Source organism: Adelges cooleyi, unplaced genomic scaffold (assembly GCF_023614345.1).
Source record: "Adelges cooleyi isolate 19-005CV unplaced genomic scaffold, UGA_ACOO_1.1 ACOO_flye_CR_arks_rails_tigmint_CR_PRNA_30, whole genome shotgun sequence".
Lineage (NCBI taxonomy): Eukaryota > Metazoa > Arthropoda > Insecta > Hemiptera > Adelgidae > Adelges > Adelges cooleyi.
Window position 1 is genome coordinate 16,890,740 of NW_026095971.1, and position 18,717 is coordinate 16,909,456.

Below are 18,717 nucleotides of genomic sequence, written 5' to 3' on the forward strand. Positions count from 1 at the left end.
AGAACTGGCGCGCGCCAGTCTGATACAAAAGAATATAATACATTATATTGTTATGGTAACAGCGTGCCTAGAATTATTGTGGTCAAGAACTTATTTATGATATTATATGTTCATCTTGAGCGAATAAACTATTATTTCTGTTGTGACCGCACGTGTACAAGATAAGTACTTCATATGAAATTTTGGAGGGAAGAAAAGCCACGTGTACATTTCTCATGTTATTGTACGGTTAAACGATGATTTCTGCTGGTCTACGTTGTACGATAAGAACTGGCCGCCGCGCCGGTTCTACGCGTATAGGAAGGTGAAGAACATAATATTATTAAGTTTTTTTTTGGCGGCTGCGAGGATTGATTAAATTATAATATTCTTTGAGTTCGGGTTCGGACGCGCCACAGTAATTTGCTGTCCACAACCTAAGTAGTTATAGTAGCCAGTAGGTATAGGCTGTGTAAAAATAAAAATCATTTCAAATCGACTTTCACCCACAACAATATACATTTAATGATCCCAATGTTCGATATTATGCTAATTGAAAAACTTAACTATATCACACCGGTTGTGCGCTGTCTCCGCCTTGGCGAATAATACTATACAATTCGAAACGATTAATATACGTGTACATAATATGTACATAAATCTGTTAACCTATAATGCTGCCACAAGTATCTATATCGCATATTATTTATCTATTTATGCACATATGTATATTTATATATTATAAGTATGTGTATATACCTTTGATGCTTAAATACGTTTACGGGGAGTGCGGTTAATTATGATATATGTGCAATATCCCGTTTTGTTCTCGGTTGGATTTTTTATCTCTCTTCAAAACTCGCTTGTGAATTGTATATACAAATATAATGTAGGTACATCTACCGTCTGTGTGTGGGTGAATTAGTCGTTGGCCGGAAATTTGCGATATCGCGTCATAATCATATCTGAAAAGGTATTTCGCACCGATAAAGACTTATCCTGCGCAAATAAATCAAGCAATGATATTGTGTTATATTAGTCGGTGGTCGTCTTACGCGGTTTCGGATTTATAACATACCGCGCATTGACCTCTTTAAGAAAAACAATACAAGTTACAACGTCGATTATAATATACCTACAAATATAATTACCCATAAGGAAATAAGTATATTTATATTGTACAATGCGGTTACACCGGAATCTGCGCAGGACATAGTGCTGTAACAACGAGTATTCAATTCAAAGCAAACATCTTGCACGATGATGTGTACTAACAAAATATAATATTATAATACTGTTGTTAGATGTTGGGAACCCGAAAATTCTCATTATTCATTAACAGGGTGATCTATTTAACGTAAGACACGCAATATCTCTTAAAATAATTGCAATTTAGTAGTATTTTCTAGTTGAAAAACTGAACGTTTATGTCATTTTTATAATATTATAAAACGATTAATTATTTATCACCTTTTATAGGTTTTAAAAGCACTATAAAATTCGAAAACTTAAATGATAACGTATTCAATTAATTAATTTTTTTAATTAAAAATAATTTGCTGAACATTTAGAATGGTCGATAACCAGTTTTGAATAATTACTTTAAAAATTCAAAATTTATGACGGTAGGTAAAGTAGAGTGCAGTATAATTGTTATCTACTTGCATTACTTAACCCGTCCCGTCCTAAAGTTTAATCATTTTAAAAGTAATTATACTAAACCGGTTATTGACCAGTCAAAATTATTCATATATAATGCTTAAAAGCTGATATAGATCTAGAAAAAAAATATAATAATTTTAATATCGTCTTGTAGTGTAAAATAACACACTAAATTGTCTCTAAAAATAAAAAAAGATAAAATTTAAATTATTTTAAAAGAAAACGAGGGTGTTACGTTAAATCATTGATATTGATATTGATTTTCTAATATATATTCTAATAAACTGATGTTTAACTAATCTACCGCAGAAATGTTTAGTAAATTATTAGCGAGTTTAATTTTGTTTAGAAAAATGGAGAGTTATAATATAACATAGATTAGTATTATAATATTATGAAAAAAAAAGTTTTAATTAAATCTTTTACAAGATATAAAACTATAATATTGCGATACAAAAAAACAATTTAAGTGCATACTTCGGATGTTTTTAGAGCATAAACTTCCGGCCTGTGGGTGTACCATAAATTATTATATTTTGTAGTGTATTAGATTATATAGATTTATTTTTTATTTTTCTCATTACATAAACGTTAGGTACCGTCGAAATAATGCAAGTTGCAACACTTTCACGTTCATCGTTATAATATAGGCATTAAAGCGCGAAAAAACTAAATAGTTGTAATAATAAAAAAAAGCTTGTAAATTACTAGTAATAAATAACCGATATCCGTTTTTTTTTCCATTAACAGTCGCGAGTGTATGGTACGGAGGAGGAAGCGCAAAATAAGCAACATAGACAAGACAGAAAGAGTGAATGATATAGAAGGGAGGGCGGGAGGGGAAGAAAACGTGTTATTACAATATGTACGTGTATATATTGTTAGTATTCCGGAAAGTCGCTGCAGTTTTGGTATCTCGAAACCAGCGACACATGTATCTACATAATAACATAATATACGTATATAGGTATATATATGTATATATTGCGGGTGAAAGGCGTGGGCGTCCGAGCTAGGCCTACGGGCTGGAGCAGTGACCACAAAACCAGTTTCCAATATATGTATTTTCTTTCGGATCATAATAATTATTATCGAACGGTTCTCGTTGTTATTATTCATATTTAAACGCATACACGGGCATGGAAATCGGACCGGTCTAGAAATTAGGTAATTGATTTTATTATATTGTTTGATATATTATATATTTTTTTTGTTTGTGATATTATATCGACAGCAGCTACGGCGGCTTTAACCCCAAAAGGTTAATCGCGCGTTGTGAAAGATATGATTATAACGGTTGCCGTTTGCAAAATGTACTGTGTCCGTATAGTCAACACAAGACTTCTCTTTATAATACGTTTAGGTATGACCCGAGGGAGAAAGTAGAAAATTAACCATGTAGTGCTTGTGAAATGATAAATAAAAATAACATAATAATAATTTGTAATAAAAAATTGTGTATCGCTTACCATGGAGTGGCCCAAGTACTCGGCAGCGTTATCCGATATGTACAACAGTTTGCCGTTTTGGGTCATCATCATCAAAAACCCGCTTAGCGCCTGCAAACAAAAACAAAACCAATAATTTTCTATTAAAAAACATATAAAGGCATTTAATATGCAAAATGGCGTGCGTGTTAACAATTACTGATGTCAATGGGCGAGCGGCGATATTGTGATTATTTTGAATTATCATTATTACTACCTTCCAAAATCAATAGCTCTTTGCCGCATTAAAAGTGCGTCATGAAAATCTGCTGTAAAGAATACCATTTATGAATTTACCCAAACATGCGTGCATTGTGTACACCTCTAAACGTTTAACCTAATATGAAGTGTGATTGTGTCTATAAAATAAACATATTATGTTCAAAAACACCTCCCACAAGTTTTTGACACTTTCCTTGTCAAGTCCAAAAAAAGGTTCGATTTCCCTCTATCATTATACCTTTCCCACTCCTTCTTTTCTTGTTTTCTTACGGCAGTTTGACAATTGATATTTTCGATTAGAAACGATTTCACAACCAAATTACTATTCAATAATTTATTGTTTTTCTTTTTACTTTGTTATGTGATTATAATAATATGTATGAGGCTATTGCACGCGCTTTTCTGGATTTCCATTAATGTCACGGTTGGTTCGCAGAAACGTACCGCTCTGTGATGAAATAACAAAATAATTATCATATCATAATATCCTAAAGTTATCACATCCTCCGACAAACTGTGGGCTTAGAGCCACGGGCTAAAAAACATACACTATCGCTCCACGTTATCTGCGGTACACTATAATATTATATTATGATCCTCTCGCGGAGAAGAGTCCACCCACACGACAAGATTTCATTCATCTTATGTCCCGTTGTACCGCACCAGAGCATAAGCCTCAACCTAATACCTTGTGTACACAATATTTTTTTTATGAGTGAAGATATCGATTATTGATCGTCGAGACCTTCTCTTCAAACTATATCCGAATGACGTACGATTTTCTTTCTTGTATACTTACCTTCTTTTACTCGGGACACTCATTGCCTATGATAATATTATAACGGTGGATGATTATGCGGCCGACGAGCACATAATATGGAACACGGCCAAACCGCCAGACACCTTGTTTCTATATGTTTTTCTCATATTATTATACTGAATACATGTGCATTTATATAGGCACAAATACCGTACGGTCAAATGCCAATGATACACCCGCTCAAACAAAGTATTTATATAAGTATTATGTATTAAATTATAAAGAAAAACGTAGTAACGTGAACAAATTTCATATTCTTCACACTTACTTGTGCTGCGGCGTTAAAACTTGTTTGAATGATGATATTAATGATATATATATATTATTAAAGTAAGCCGTTTTAACTACATATAGTGCATATAACGAAATATTTCAGATCTTATCTCGGCGAACGGTTGCGGTGGTACATAATCCGGCTGTGATTTTATGTTGTGACGTTTTACATACATAATATTATATTATAATAACAGTATCATCATTCATCATGCATGTAATAATATCGATACAATTTATTGATGTTAATTTAAGTAAAAAAATTTAATTATTTTGAGCTATCGAATAGGATGTAGGATATATATTATGATGAACGGAGTTCAAGTCGAATAAAAAAGTGGTTATTATTACTATTAATATATTATCGAAGAGGTCTTTTAACATGCATCTACGATTACCCGCCCATCATTATGGCATGTGCGCCCTCGTCATTCGTTATTAAGTAGTATATTATACTGTATATAGTGTACTGTATGGGATATGGCTCATAATATATGCACAATTATATTAATACAGATTATGCGAACCACATAACGATCCGGTGTGTACGCTTCAACCTAACATAATACAGGGCGATCCGTTTAACGCAAGGCATTAGTTTTTATTTATGTCACTGTGTACAATGTTATAAAATTACCAAACATATTTGATCTTTTTTAGTATTTTCCAGAGTGCTATTAACTTTTGAAACTTGAAATGGGAACGTAAAAAATTCAATTGACTTTTTAAAAGAAGATTAGTTTCCTTAAAATGTTGACTGGTCGATAACCAGGCATCATTTTTGAATAATTACATTTAAAAACCAAAGTTATTTTAAGTTTAAGACGTGAGATGGAATGCGGTTATGTAATGCGAGAACATAACATATTTCACTTACCTTCATCCTTCCTCACGTTGTATACGTGAAAATTTAAAAGTATAATTAAACTGGCGTTTAATAACATATGTGAAAATGTTTCCAAAAAGAAAAACTATGAAATTGTAATTCATTTCCGAGAACATAAGTGTTAGATGGAACACCCGGTATATACCTAGCACGTCAGATATAATATATGTATAAATACAATTTAGCTGAGAGTAGTTTTACCGTCATATAATTGGTTTTTTTTAATGGTCATACGTTTAATACGAATTTAACGTGGCCCCCAATAATAATAATAATAATTATTAACATGTATGGTGGAATTTGGCGTGTAAATATCCGTTATCTATTTTCACTCTTTTAAACATGATACATGATAGGCCAGTGTTATAACTTAAGGAAGGTGTTCAAGTAGAAAATATAATATACTCGTGTCAAGAGCAGTGTTTCTCAACCTTTTTACTGTGGTGAACCCCAAATTGAATATTAATTTGTTTAGTGACCCCTAAATAAATGTTTTATATACACCAGTAGATTATTTAAACGTTATTGGTGTTACTTTTTTTGTACATTTAGTTGAAGAAATCGAAGTCCTTATTTCATGTTTATTGTTTAAATACCTACATATGTATTGTTATTACATTTTTTTATAATTTAAGTGAAGTTATATCTGTAAGCATTTCAGTGTGCTAAACCTAAAACATGTATATTTGTGATTTGAGTCAACAAACCGGGTCAATCTTAATTCGACTTAACTTTGGCAAATGTGCATTATATATTTTACATTCCCGAAAGTTCTGTTGGTTGTTCAAAAATGCATTTCATAACTTTTTCAAATTTTGCTAGGTAGCGACATTTTTTTTGCAATTTAATCCACATTATCATTCGTGTAACTCAAATATGCCAAACACAGCCTTTATAAATGTAAAAAAAAACTCTTTAACAGTATGTTTCATTCGTAGTTCAGATCGTAATGGAGCAGATTTTTGTCTTTATTGTCGTAGGATGCAAGTACATTGTTGCTAGCGATATTGCATTGTAGCCTATCCTGTCCTAAGGTTATATCAATACGGATACATAGTATAACGACGACGTTTTGACATCCGTACAGTGATTGATGGTCGCCGCGACGCCGTGCCGTGTCCCTTGAGGCCGCTTGTACGACCGAAGACATCTAAATAACATCTTAGGTATATAATTTAGGTACAGGTTTTGGTTTCGATGCGAAACCGAGATGAGGTATTGGTTTCGTTTTTTTCCAATGGCGACCTCGCATCGAAAACTAGATCCTAACATAGGAACTATATTATACTGTACCTAATCGAATAATTAATAACGAGCTAGTCTCGCCCGTTCAGAGGTTAATCGCGTTCGGATAATAGTTTAATTGAATGGACCGCATAGAAGGAACTTGCGAACTTTGAACCGTATACTATTTTTATATGGCGCGAGTGGCGTTCAACTTGTGAACTTTGAACTGTACGTATCGCCTTTATGGCTAATAAAAAAAAACGGGCAATAATTGATTGGCCTTGCCCCCCCCCCCACCCGTAGCGGCAGTGAATGAGCGCACGCGGACAATACCTGTAAATCACACACATACACACACAATAATATTATATATATGTAGTTCGTTTGTGTTTGTACACAGCTTAGTGTATATAATAATAATATATAAGCTCTGTGTGTGTGGATCTAGAGGAAAACACCTCCGGGTCGTACCGGGTGACCCCTTTTAGAAAAAGGTCCGCGTTTAATTGCCGACCCATTAACGTGGTTTATTGCAAACAGATATTTCCGTCTCTCTTATAGCTCTCTATCTCTCTCAGTTTTCTTCTCTCGTTTATTCCACCCAAGACACCGTTTCACCTGTGTTCACTATACGGTCTTCCGATTCTTTTATTTTTTATAATGACCGCGATGAGCCGTTTAGCTCGTGGCTCGACGATTTATTACTCCGACGAAGGATCTATATAGAAAACAGTTAACATGTACAGGGTACAGCCAAACGTGCCGACAAACAATCGTTGTGCATAACAATATTATGCGTTTCAGCCGAAACTTTAACATAATGAGTGACACAGTTTCACTAAAAAAAAGAGGAGTGCCATAGGTATAAATGGTGCAAATAGGTGCAAATATTTGCATTTAAGCTCTCCTCCAAATTGCTGCAGTACAGTATTGGCAATTAAAATGTGTTTACATAAAATTATATTAAAGTTAGCGTTTACAACGGTACAGCGTGGTGGTATTAATGAGTAATGGGCGGTCATTAAACACATACACACAATTGTAGTATAAAACTATAAACTTATAATTATAATAATAATATACAATATAAATGACATTATTGCGGCGTTTTAAAATCGCTGCGCGGACAGCTTAGGACATAACTTGGAAAAACGAAAAAAAAAACCCGTTATGAGCGGTTAAGTGGTATTCGGTGTCCGGAAATTAAAGTAAAAGTAATAAAATTGAAATAAAAATGTAATCTGCGATGACTAATAAAGTAAAGAAGCCGGCAAAGGTGAATAGTGGTCGAGTAGCTGTATACGGCCTGTGGTTTTATAGAATAATTATGTTAAAGTACTCTTGTGTTTTTTTACAAATATATGTACTTTGAAGATAATGTGGTATCACTAGAAAATAATATTGCGTAGAGTTTTGTGTGATTGATAAAATAAAATAATATATAGCGCGCAATTAACATATTAATAAAACTCGACATTTTGCATTCGTACATAATATATAAATTTATCATTAATGAATCAAATCAATGGTCTATTATCTGAGTCAAGTAGTGTACAAGTAATGATTTTATAATATAGAATAGTGTTAATCAAATTCCACAGGTCATACGGATTAGCATAATGCGATAACTTAATAATATACTATTCAACAATTGTTATAATTAAGCGTATACCAATAGTCGGTTACCTTTTTTTGAGTAGTTTTTGTAAGGGCAAATTTGAAGGAAAAAAAACATGTTATGTTGTTTATTTATGGAATGGTTTGTTTTGTAATTTTATTGCGGAAGAGAGTCAATTCCAGCTTTTACTCTTCAACTCTGTCCTTATTATTATCTGTCGGGTCGAGGTATAGAGGGAACAGAGTGTATTGGGGCGTAGGAGGTCACAAGTCGACGGGAATTATTAAAACTGAAAGTGACAAAATTGTTTTTCAAATAAATGCTTCGATGTTGATAACTTTTCCTTAACATTCAGTTTTAAGAACGCTTTTTGAGCATCTTTAACCCTTTAACTTAAAATAAATGTAGATCTAGTGTATACATTTTTAAAACAATTTTTTTTTTTTTTGAGGCCTTCAAAATACTAATTACATGGTTCTGATACAATATTGTCCTTATAGGTTTTTTTATTAATATTTAATAAGTTTATACATCTTTGATCCACATCAAAGAGTTTTTTTAAAGTTGTTTTATCACTTTTAAACATAATAATGTCTATAAACCTGTAAACGCTTCATAAAATTGGATTTGTTCAACGATTAATGTATTGCTGTTATTTTGTACAAATTTAATTCTGCTGCGACATAAGATGCAATAAAACATTAAATCGAGTATAAATGGTATTTGTCAAAAAAAAAGTAAACTAAAAACCAGTTAATGTTTACTTCCAATTATTTATGACACACGCCTCGAAAATGCCATAATATATTTTACGTTCCATTAGTAAACAACCCAAATCCACAATTGATAATTTTTTAACACATAAAAGCACATCATTGTAAAAACAATACCTTCTTATCTATGCATCAAAGCTAATATTTACCGACATGAAAATAAAACTAAAACAAAAAAACTTAATAAAATTATTACGGTTTTAGGTTAGTTTTTCGTCAAATAAAAAATAACATTAGACGTTTATTATTATTTAAACCGGTTAGCGGTAAACAGCATCAAAGAGCCATAATTAGTATAACCATACGGCAATGAAGTGATTTGCGTTTGCTATACAAATATACAATAAAATAAATAAACGAAATGCAATTAAGTTTGTATGTAAGGACCAAGGGAATATTTTTTTTGTTCCTAGGTTCCTGTTAATATTGTTAAAACGAAGTATGGAATTTTGTGTGTACACATATGTAGTAGGTTTATATATTTTGAACGGTTATTTAGGACTCGGTAACAGCAATTTCCATTGAGAGATAGGTAAAGCTAGTACTAAAATATTTATATAAATAAGTGATGGAGTGGAGGGGGTGGTGTAATTGTAAAAAACAAAGCTGGCAGGCGTTCAATAAAAAAATATATAATCCGAGTGCTACGGCACATTCATTAGGTTACACCGCACAGCGCACGCGACATGGCAATGCTTCTTATTAATCGTCGGGGCTTTTAATAATTTTAAGATAACCCTCGGTACCGACTGTACTGTACTGTACTGTATGTGCTATACACATCATATGCATATAAATGTGCGTTTTATGTATGTGTTTATATATTGTGCCCGCAGCATTCCGCGCCGATAACGGATCTACGTTCGTTTATCATCGGCGGGCGCTACTAGGTTTTGATTTTCGCACCGTATAAGGTGTCGCCGGACAAGGTTTTCCAATATAAACGCGTTGTGCAGCACCACCGTGGTTAGGTTAACGTTCTTTGTTTCACCGCGGACGGACCCAAATGGCAAATTATTGGGTAATAAAACATTTGAATTACCTTTTTTTTTCTTCAAAAAGCTACTATAAGTTGGTTAATACACTTAATTTTTAAAAAAATATTATGTTAGAATATCTTAGAATAGAATGATATAGAAAAGAATAGTTTAGAATAGACTATAATAGACTATAATAGAACGGAACACAACAAAACAGAACAGAATGAATAGAACATTTTCTCTTGCTTATTTATACATAATTTCAACAGAAGATATAAATTAGAGAAACCGACGACTGCAAAAGTCAATTTCGATTTTCTAAAATATTTTAAAGAAATTTAGGTGTATTAACCAAAATTGTTATTTTTGAAGTTTTTCTTTTATATATTTTTTTATGTTTGTTTTGTAAACAACGTAAAAATATAACCTCACATATACCTCATATAGTAAAGGTATTAGCTGCTAGAGTTTGATTATGAGTGATTTCCGCAGTTCTTTATAAGAACCGAACTTGGGAAAGGTAATGAGAAAAATATGCATAAGATTTGGTGGAATGGTCTAGATAAAATGCATTTATAACTGGTCGAATAAAAAGCAAACAATTATGAATCACGACTGGCCGGATTGAACTGCAGACGTCGCCATTACAAAGAATTCCAAGTCTTTTTAAGTAGCTCTGTATATTCAAAGACCTAGTATTTTGGGTTTGCGGAATTGTACTCAATCCCACGAAAATTAAACCTAGTTAAGAACACTCCCCGGAATTCACAGATTGTTTTAGTTTTTGTACATCAAAATCGGATCAGTACCTAGTTTTAGCGGAAAATGGGAACACACACGCATAAATACAACACACCTAAACACCTCGTTCTTCCGTCGGTTAAACTCGTTATAATCTGCGTTTGTTTTTTTAAGGGGCTCGCGTGAAATATTATAAAATGTCCTTTTAAAAACACAGTGTTGTCCCGGCAAGAGTATGGCGAAAAGTGTGTAACGGATTTAACTTGGTGTTATTATAACTAGGTAGGTTCTACTTGTACTATACTATCTAAGGATAGAGATGGACGGGGCAGGCAACGGGTGCAGGCGAGACGGGTAAAAAATGAATAACGACCCGCAGCGTCGTCGGTGTCATGTTATTCTGTCCGGGACATAAATCCAGAACCGTGAGAACTATATCCACCCACCTTGCCTGCTGCAATAACCATAAGAATATTATTATTGTACTCGGAGTATAGCACTATTTATGCAACAATATGTTCCTGTACACTCGTTTCTACTATCTAGCCTGCATCGAAGAACGCATCAAAGCTAGAGCAAAATGATGAAGTCAATATTATGCCACATTGGCTCCATTTTGGCATGTAGTTTCGAAAATATTATGCGCGTAGAGGCTCTAGAAATTGGGTTTTCAATTGTTTTAAAAGGAATCCACATATACTCCGAAAAATAAACACAATGTTGCTTATAAAATATTAGTATATACTATAGGTTTTACTGAAAATATCGTTTTAAATACAATATATTATATCGTCTTCCGCGTATTTCTTTGTATGCCAATGATTTATGATATATATCTACGATGGTAAGCAATTAAACTAGGATAGTTTTTTTCATTAGACGTTTTAGAAATTAAGTAAATTACTTTTGCCGCAATAAAACAAGACCTATAATATAGTGTGACGGCATCTACCTGTAAATATTTTAGATGTAATAAAAACAAAAACAATTTCCGGGTCACTAATGCGTTACTTTTTTGAAACAATATCCTCTGTAATGTACCTATATACATAAAATATTGCGTACTTGAGGAGTCGAAACTCTGGAGAGTTTGGCGACCGGCTACATGGACAATATAATATAAAGATAATAATAATACTAAGCATTGGCTATTTGTTGTTACTGTTGTATGTTGTGTGACCTCGCGACCCGAAGAATCCCGAGTCTGTATTGCGAGGGAGATCTGGATCTTAGACCTGGTCCGGCGGGGCCCGGAGGCGAAACACCGTAAACCAGATCGATCCATAAATCGTTCGTGGGCGAAACAATACTTTACCGTGTACGTTTCTATCGATTGGGCTGGGCCGCGGCGCGTGTGCAGCTCATCCCGTATAATAATATTATATAAAGGTATAATAATAATAAAAAATTCGATCTGTATCAAAACTCGTACCGTACACACCGCACACTAGAATAGGTATATCCTCTTGACGGGTTAACACCGTCCACTCGCATATTTCGGACCCGCATTATACGACGTTTGCGCAGCGTTTAAGCCTATTGTACCCTCGGTTATTTTTTTTATCACTATAAACGCAATTTATAATAATAATAATCGACCAACACAAATCGTCGCCATTGTCGTCGAGTACATAGGTATACGCTATCTTTGGTTTTTCAAATACGTTTCTTTCGCGTCCGTATAAGAAAAACGCTAATTGCATCTTCGGTGACGGTTTTTTTTTTTTTTTTATAATTTTCATTGTCGGCAGAGGTTCATTCAAATTATTGTTGTGTGAAGCGACGACGACGACGGCGGTTTTTTTTCCTATGCCGGCACTCGTTTGACGGACAACAGCACGCAGAAACGACTACGATGGATGTGTTTGTGTGTGTGTGTTTTTCTATTCCAATTCGGTTTCCCTGTGTATGTGTACATGCGCGCGCGCCGGTGACGTTGACGGACAAGGCTTGCAATTGTAATTGTCCTGTCCCCCGGCCGCCCCGTTACTATTTACCACATTTTATTCGCAGTCTGCACAATAACGCGATGAGCCCGGCAGATAAGGCCCGCGCGCGTGTTTAACGACCGCGGCCAATCGCCAATCGCCATCGCATTCAGTCACTCATCAGCTGTCGGGCCGGACGGACGTGCCGGTTTTCGTTTGACGCGCTCGTATGCTAAACAAAAACCGCCGCCACGGCTGCTGTTGCCGATACGCACAACTTTTTTTTTTTCATTCTTCGAGGGCCCCCGGACGCGGAAGGGGCAAGATATAAGCAATATTTAACAAGACAAATATTCATTTAACGAAACAGTTATTCAACTTTTTCAAAGACTTCTCCAGTTTAACTGTTTCACAAGATCTTTTCCAGTAAAATGTTCCAGGTTTCTGTTTAACATAAAAGTCTAACAAGAACTTTTATCAAAATAACTTCTACATTAAAGTCCTGGCCAGAAAGTTTTTGGAAAAACTTTATATAATAAAAGGTTATAAAAAAGTTCCTAAAAAAAAGTATAAGTTAGAACAAGAAATTTTTCCTAACAAAAGTGCTCAGGTGTTTTGGAACCCTGATTTAAATACATTTCGATTGTGTCACCTTATTTTAGCTTCGACGCGACAGGTAGAAGCTGTTGGTTTTTTATGTTTGTTACCTACAGGAAATCAATTTAAATTTGTAACATGTTTTATTTTTGAGTTTTAGCCATTTTGATGGTATTCAATCCATCTCATAGAACATGGGCGTTATTTGATATTATCATCTATCAGTGTTTTTATAATTACCGATCACAATGATTTGTACGTTTTACCATAGCTAAACGCATCCATGACACTTGACACACGTCATGATAACACTTGCCTCGAAATTAATGTAGTAGTCGTAAAATCCACGTAACGTGTTATCAAGTATCAGTCAATGGTGTAATAATTCTATCTCATGTATGATATTTATTTACATCGCGAATAGAACAACAATTAATATTGTTTAACTGCCGTTGTTTACTGAAAAACACCATTAAATCCGTCGTTCGTATTTAAGAATATAATACCGCTATCAGTCACCTGTCAAATCTTCGAGTCCGAGCCCATCGATACCACGTACAATTTGACAGAGTCTTAAAGTGCCTCATACAATCCCAAGGAAGAACCCAGTGCCAAGGAGAATTTTAACCAAGTACCGTAGACGGGCAAAGCTAAAGCAACTTTTTTTTCCATTTTCAAAACCTCCAATTATATAATTTATTATTATTGTTATTATTATTTATGATTGTCGGTTTTTACCGTTATTTTTTTCGAACATCATTATTGATCGGTAATCGTTTTCATATTGACTACCACGCACTTGTCAAATGTATCACGGTAGACCCACCGAGCATTTTGTATTTTGCTTTCATCGCACAATGTATAGTATATTATTTTCTAACCGAATGACGTTTGGCCGCAGAGGATATAGGTGAGCGGCCGTATGATTCGAATAGGAAGTCATAGGAGAGACGACGTTAAGTTATTCCACCGCTTTTCTGAATTAAAAACGACCGGACCGCGGATGACGACATCATGTTACGGTCGTTGTCGTTTCTTTTCTCTTCTCATTTAACCAATTATTGTCTCGGGCCGGCATCTCGTGGGAGAGTTTACAAGAATTGAGATTGAATTACAGAATCGTCAAATGCGCGCAGTGCTAAGCCACAGGTACCCACTCGCTTCGCTGTATTACTCGGCTCATCTATTCACCCGTCAGTGTATAGTGTAATCGATGTGCAAAAGGAGAAGAAGCAGCAATAGCACCAGCAGCTGCGTTCTGCCCAGCGAGAACGTATATTGTCTAGCATGTGTTTTGAGATCCGTTTTTTTTCGCTGTCCAAGGCGAGAAATCAGATATAGGTCTTGCCGAACGGCTTAAAAATAATAGCTTATATAGGTATAGAAAACAAACCACCGACGCGACGATGATAATGATGGTTGGCGCGGAGCAACAGGAGGTCAGTGTCCAAAACGGACCGTGCGACGAGGTCAAGGGATCACATCTGTGCTGTATTTATACATCCGATAGGTATATTGTAGGTACTATACGGTGTGTGCCAATACGCATAAGCGGATAAATGGACTTTCACGGTGTACGGGTCAATACCAGTTTTGGTATCAATACGCGCGTGCACATGATATTAGAATATTCAATTATTGCCGGACCGCGTGCTTAATGGTTTTGTTTCAAACGCATTACGACGTTGAGTGCTAAACAATCGCCGAAAATATATTTTGGTATTCCGAGCCATTAACCACCACAGGTAAATTGATTAATTACTGACGTTTTTGTTTCATTTTTAGTGGTTTTTGTTTTGTTTTTGGCCGTACGTAAAAACCCTTGCCCGCGTCCGCGTTCCAATACACAAGCGAGTTGTCAGACTAGGTCGTGCTTTACTTTGATAATAATATATAATAAGTAGTTTTTTTTTCTTTCCAACAATAAGTGAACGTCGCTATTTTGTGTGCAATTGAAATATACCACAAAAGAATGCTATACAACGTGTTTAACCACCAAATCGTGCCTGTGTACTTTGAACCATCGGAAGAACAACTAATTTTTTAGGGAAATTTCGAAACCGAACGTTACAAACGATGCTTATGATTTTGTCGGTGTAAAATACCAAATTACTCTAATACATATTGTCAAATATATTATATTTATAGATGTATAGAGTTTAAGTAGTAGTAACCGAAGTCATAACGGAAGCCATATAACCGAATTTGTAGGACGTAACCTAACGTGAAGGAAAAATGGACAAGGTTGTGATGTCACTTTTAAAGAACTCCATAATGTAAAATACAACACAAAAAAGGCAAAGCTATTTCTTGGAAATTTCTAAAAAAAATATGGACCGAGAAGAGTCATTCGCTAGCTATCAACACTCAAGTGCCCGCGTTTCAAAAAAGAATAAACCAACGTGTTTTCATGGATTTCGTTTCTAAATTAAATTGTATTTACAATGATGTAGGTTTTTTACCCGAGGTATACTCAAGTAGCAACTCTTTAAATCACACATTTTGAGGGGGAAGGGTGTAAAAGTTGAAAAAGTTCATTCCTTTACCCTTAAAATTTGGAAAAAAAAAAAAAAAATACATTATTTACAGTGTACCAGATGTGAGAAACGAAAAAAATTATTATTATTTTCTGTTAGCATCGTCGTCTACCCGAACGCCATGTTGTCGCCACGCTGTTTACTGCTTTGAAAATAATTTGATACAAATGGTCGAATAACAACTCTTCGCTATAGTAACGGGTTTGCAGTCAAACGATTGTACTGTAATTTTTCTAATCATTCACGTTTCTGAAGTGTCTAAGTGTCAGCCTTTATACTGACAAAATATACGAAATGCGTTTTTTCTGTATCTTACTTGTACTACAATTAATGGTTGTAAAAGCTGCACTGGCCGAGATTTACCTAGGTTCCACCGGAGAATCCCACGGCGAATTGGATACCATTAACAGTCAGTTGCCAGAAGTGGTTACATCTGTGCCTGGCCAGAGCTTCGCTTTACCTGTACAACAAGAATTTTCGTTTCCACCGACGACAACACATTATTACCGGAGCAAAGACAAGTATGAAATATGAGCCCTCGATTTATACATAAAACTTAAGTGGCCCTCCACGATCAGTATTACTATTATTATTAGATTTTTTTCCATACTGAGAGTGTAATAGTACTCACATTACACGATCAAAAATAGGCACTGACAGTATCTGAAATACTGCGAATAAATGGTTGGCCCCTTTAATTAATTTAACCACAGTGAGGTGCCAAGAAAGCTCTTTAGGTAAAAGAAATATGCACACGCAATAAGTTATTGAAATATTATCTAGACGACTTCATTCTAGAGATCATCCTTATAACAATCGACATTCTAGACAATTTAGGCAAAAAGTCATCTAGATTATATTTAGATCATTGTTACATGCAAAAGTAAATTACATTTTTAAAACTTTTATTTTTAACATTTCATTAAAGTACTAGTATGAAATGAATTGATGGCAATTTTCACAATACAGAAACATATAATAAATATTGTATAAAATAGTTTAAAATGTGTAAATAAATAAACTTAAAAAAAATCACACAAAACGTTTTCATTAATCTAAACGTGGTATATTTTATCCTAAAAACATTATCAAAATATACTTCTATGTTTTTCGAGAAGGGAAAAGTTGATTTTATTTATTCTGTACTTATTTTCAATGACACAAATTATTGTGTTACAGTTGCAACAATGGCGACACTGGAAGTACATGCCTGTGGATAAACTGCATTCCCCAACTTCTGGTGGTCATTATGTGTCTTTATACTATCCCTAATGATGATGATGTAGGCTTAGGCGATGGCTGGCTGGACGATGAAGGCTTTTTTGATGGCTGGCGGGACGATAATGATGATGTAGGCTTTAGTGATGGCCGGCTGGATATTGATGATGATGATGATGAAGGCTTTTATGATGGCTGGCCGAGTTGGACATGTATTAGTCAAAGAACGCCCAGTAGCATAGCTAAGAATTTTGGTTGGGAAGGGGTAGCAATATGATAAGACTGTCCATACTTAAGATCTATAATTATAATTATTAATATTAAATAAGCATATACAAATTTAGTTGGTGCACTTTTTTTTATATTTATTTAACTTTATTAAAATTAAAAAAAAAAATCTGTGTTGGTAAACTTCATAAAATAATTTATTGTTTTCGTTTTATATTTTGAGTTTAAAATGTAAATAAAATGCACAAGCAATATTAATAGCTGTACTAGTGTTAATTAGTAGTGTATTTTTTTATTTTACCAAAGATAATTTAGGAAAACTTCCTTCTACAGAAGCTGCTGTCATTGGCAAGCATAAACATGTTATTGGAAACTCGAATAGATTAAAAACGGAATAATGTGAAATTTATATTGATTTTACAATATTTTTCTTGATATTTATTTTTCTTTTCAAAATCGTCACAGATTGATATCGATAGGGTTTTCAACCGTATTCAATGTACCTAGGTACTGGTTTAGTTTAATAATTGCAAAATATAATGTAGCGTATATAAGAGAGTTGCGATTCCATAAACTGTTATGCAGTTACGACTTCCCCTATCGCCGACCTATAATAGAACAATGCAGATTTTTCGCAACGTGTCTATGCGTATACCGTGTACGACCACATCTTCAATAGGTACCCTTTCACGTTGTGTACATCATAAGTTACATTTAAGACTACCACCGTGAGAAGAAAACGGCACGTTGCGTAAGTTTCCTCTACCTTCTCGGCCTACATCAAACGGCTGATATTTTTTATTTACTCCAATTTAATAGCAAGTGCCGCATCGTGCGCTGCTCGGTGTTATGTAAACCGTGTGCGGATATCGCATCGAGTGTACACTATTATTATATATATATATATATAGCAAATCGTTGTTGTTATTATTATTTTTTGCAAAAGAACGAAGGAAGACGCCCCCACCTCCCGTTTATGTATATAAAGTTGTCTCTCTCTCCCTGCCGCAGTGTACGTGTGTGTGTGTATTGGAATTGGCCCAGTTTTAATGGAAACCTGCTGCTAAACTTGGCGGCTAATAAATCACCTTATCCATATTGTGTTATCCATGAGAAACTTTTTAAGTGTGTACACATAGGCGGCGTTTACTCGGGCGCGTCGGTGCGCTACCGCCGCATCACCCGCCGTGTGATATATCGGCTTGTAAATACAAGCAGAATGTCCACACAAGATTTAAAAATATATTATACATATACAATATACATATACAGTGTATATTTATAACAACGATAGCCGTGCGACAAAGAGAATATTATTATTGTGTGGTTCCTCCTGTTCTAGATACACACACACCCGCGTGGCTTGTGTTATCCTGTTGGGGCGACGGCAACGGTCACTTTATTCTTCTTGATCATAATCGACCACACGAGTTACATAAACATTGCGCTCCAACATATCGAGTATCTTAGACCCATATAGTCGAATCAAATCAAACGTGTAGACCTTCTTAATATACCTTCTTGCCAATGGTCAGTTGGTA

At 34.6% G+C, this 18,717-nt stretch overlaps 1 protein-coding gene across 1 annotated transcript in view; it reads right to left on the minus strand.

Moving 5' to 3' along the window:
- The window catches only part of LOC126838871 (PAS domain-containing protein cky-1), a 100,771-nt gene that overhangs the window by 30,436 nt on the left and 51,618 nt on the right, over positions 1–18,717 (minus strand). The window contains exon 4 of the mRNA XM_050573636.1: positions 3,111–3,200. Within this exon, the coding sequence (XP_050429593.1) occupies positions 3,111–3,200 (90 nt within the window). The remainder of the gene's footprint in view (positions 1–3,110; positions 3,201–18,717) is intronic.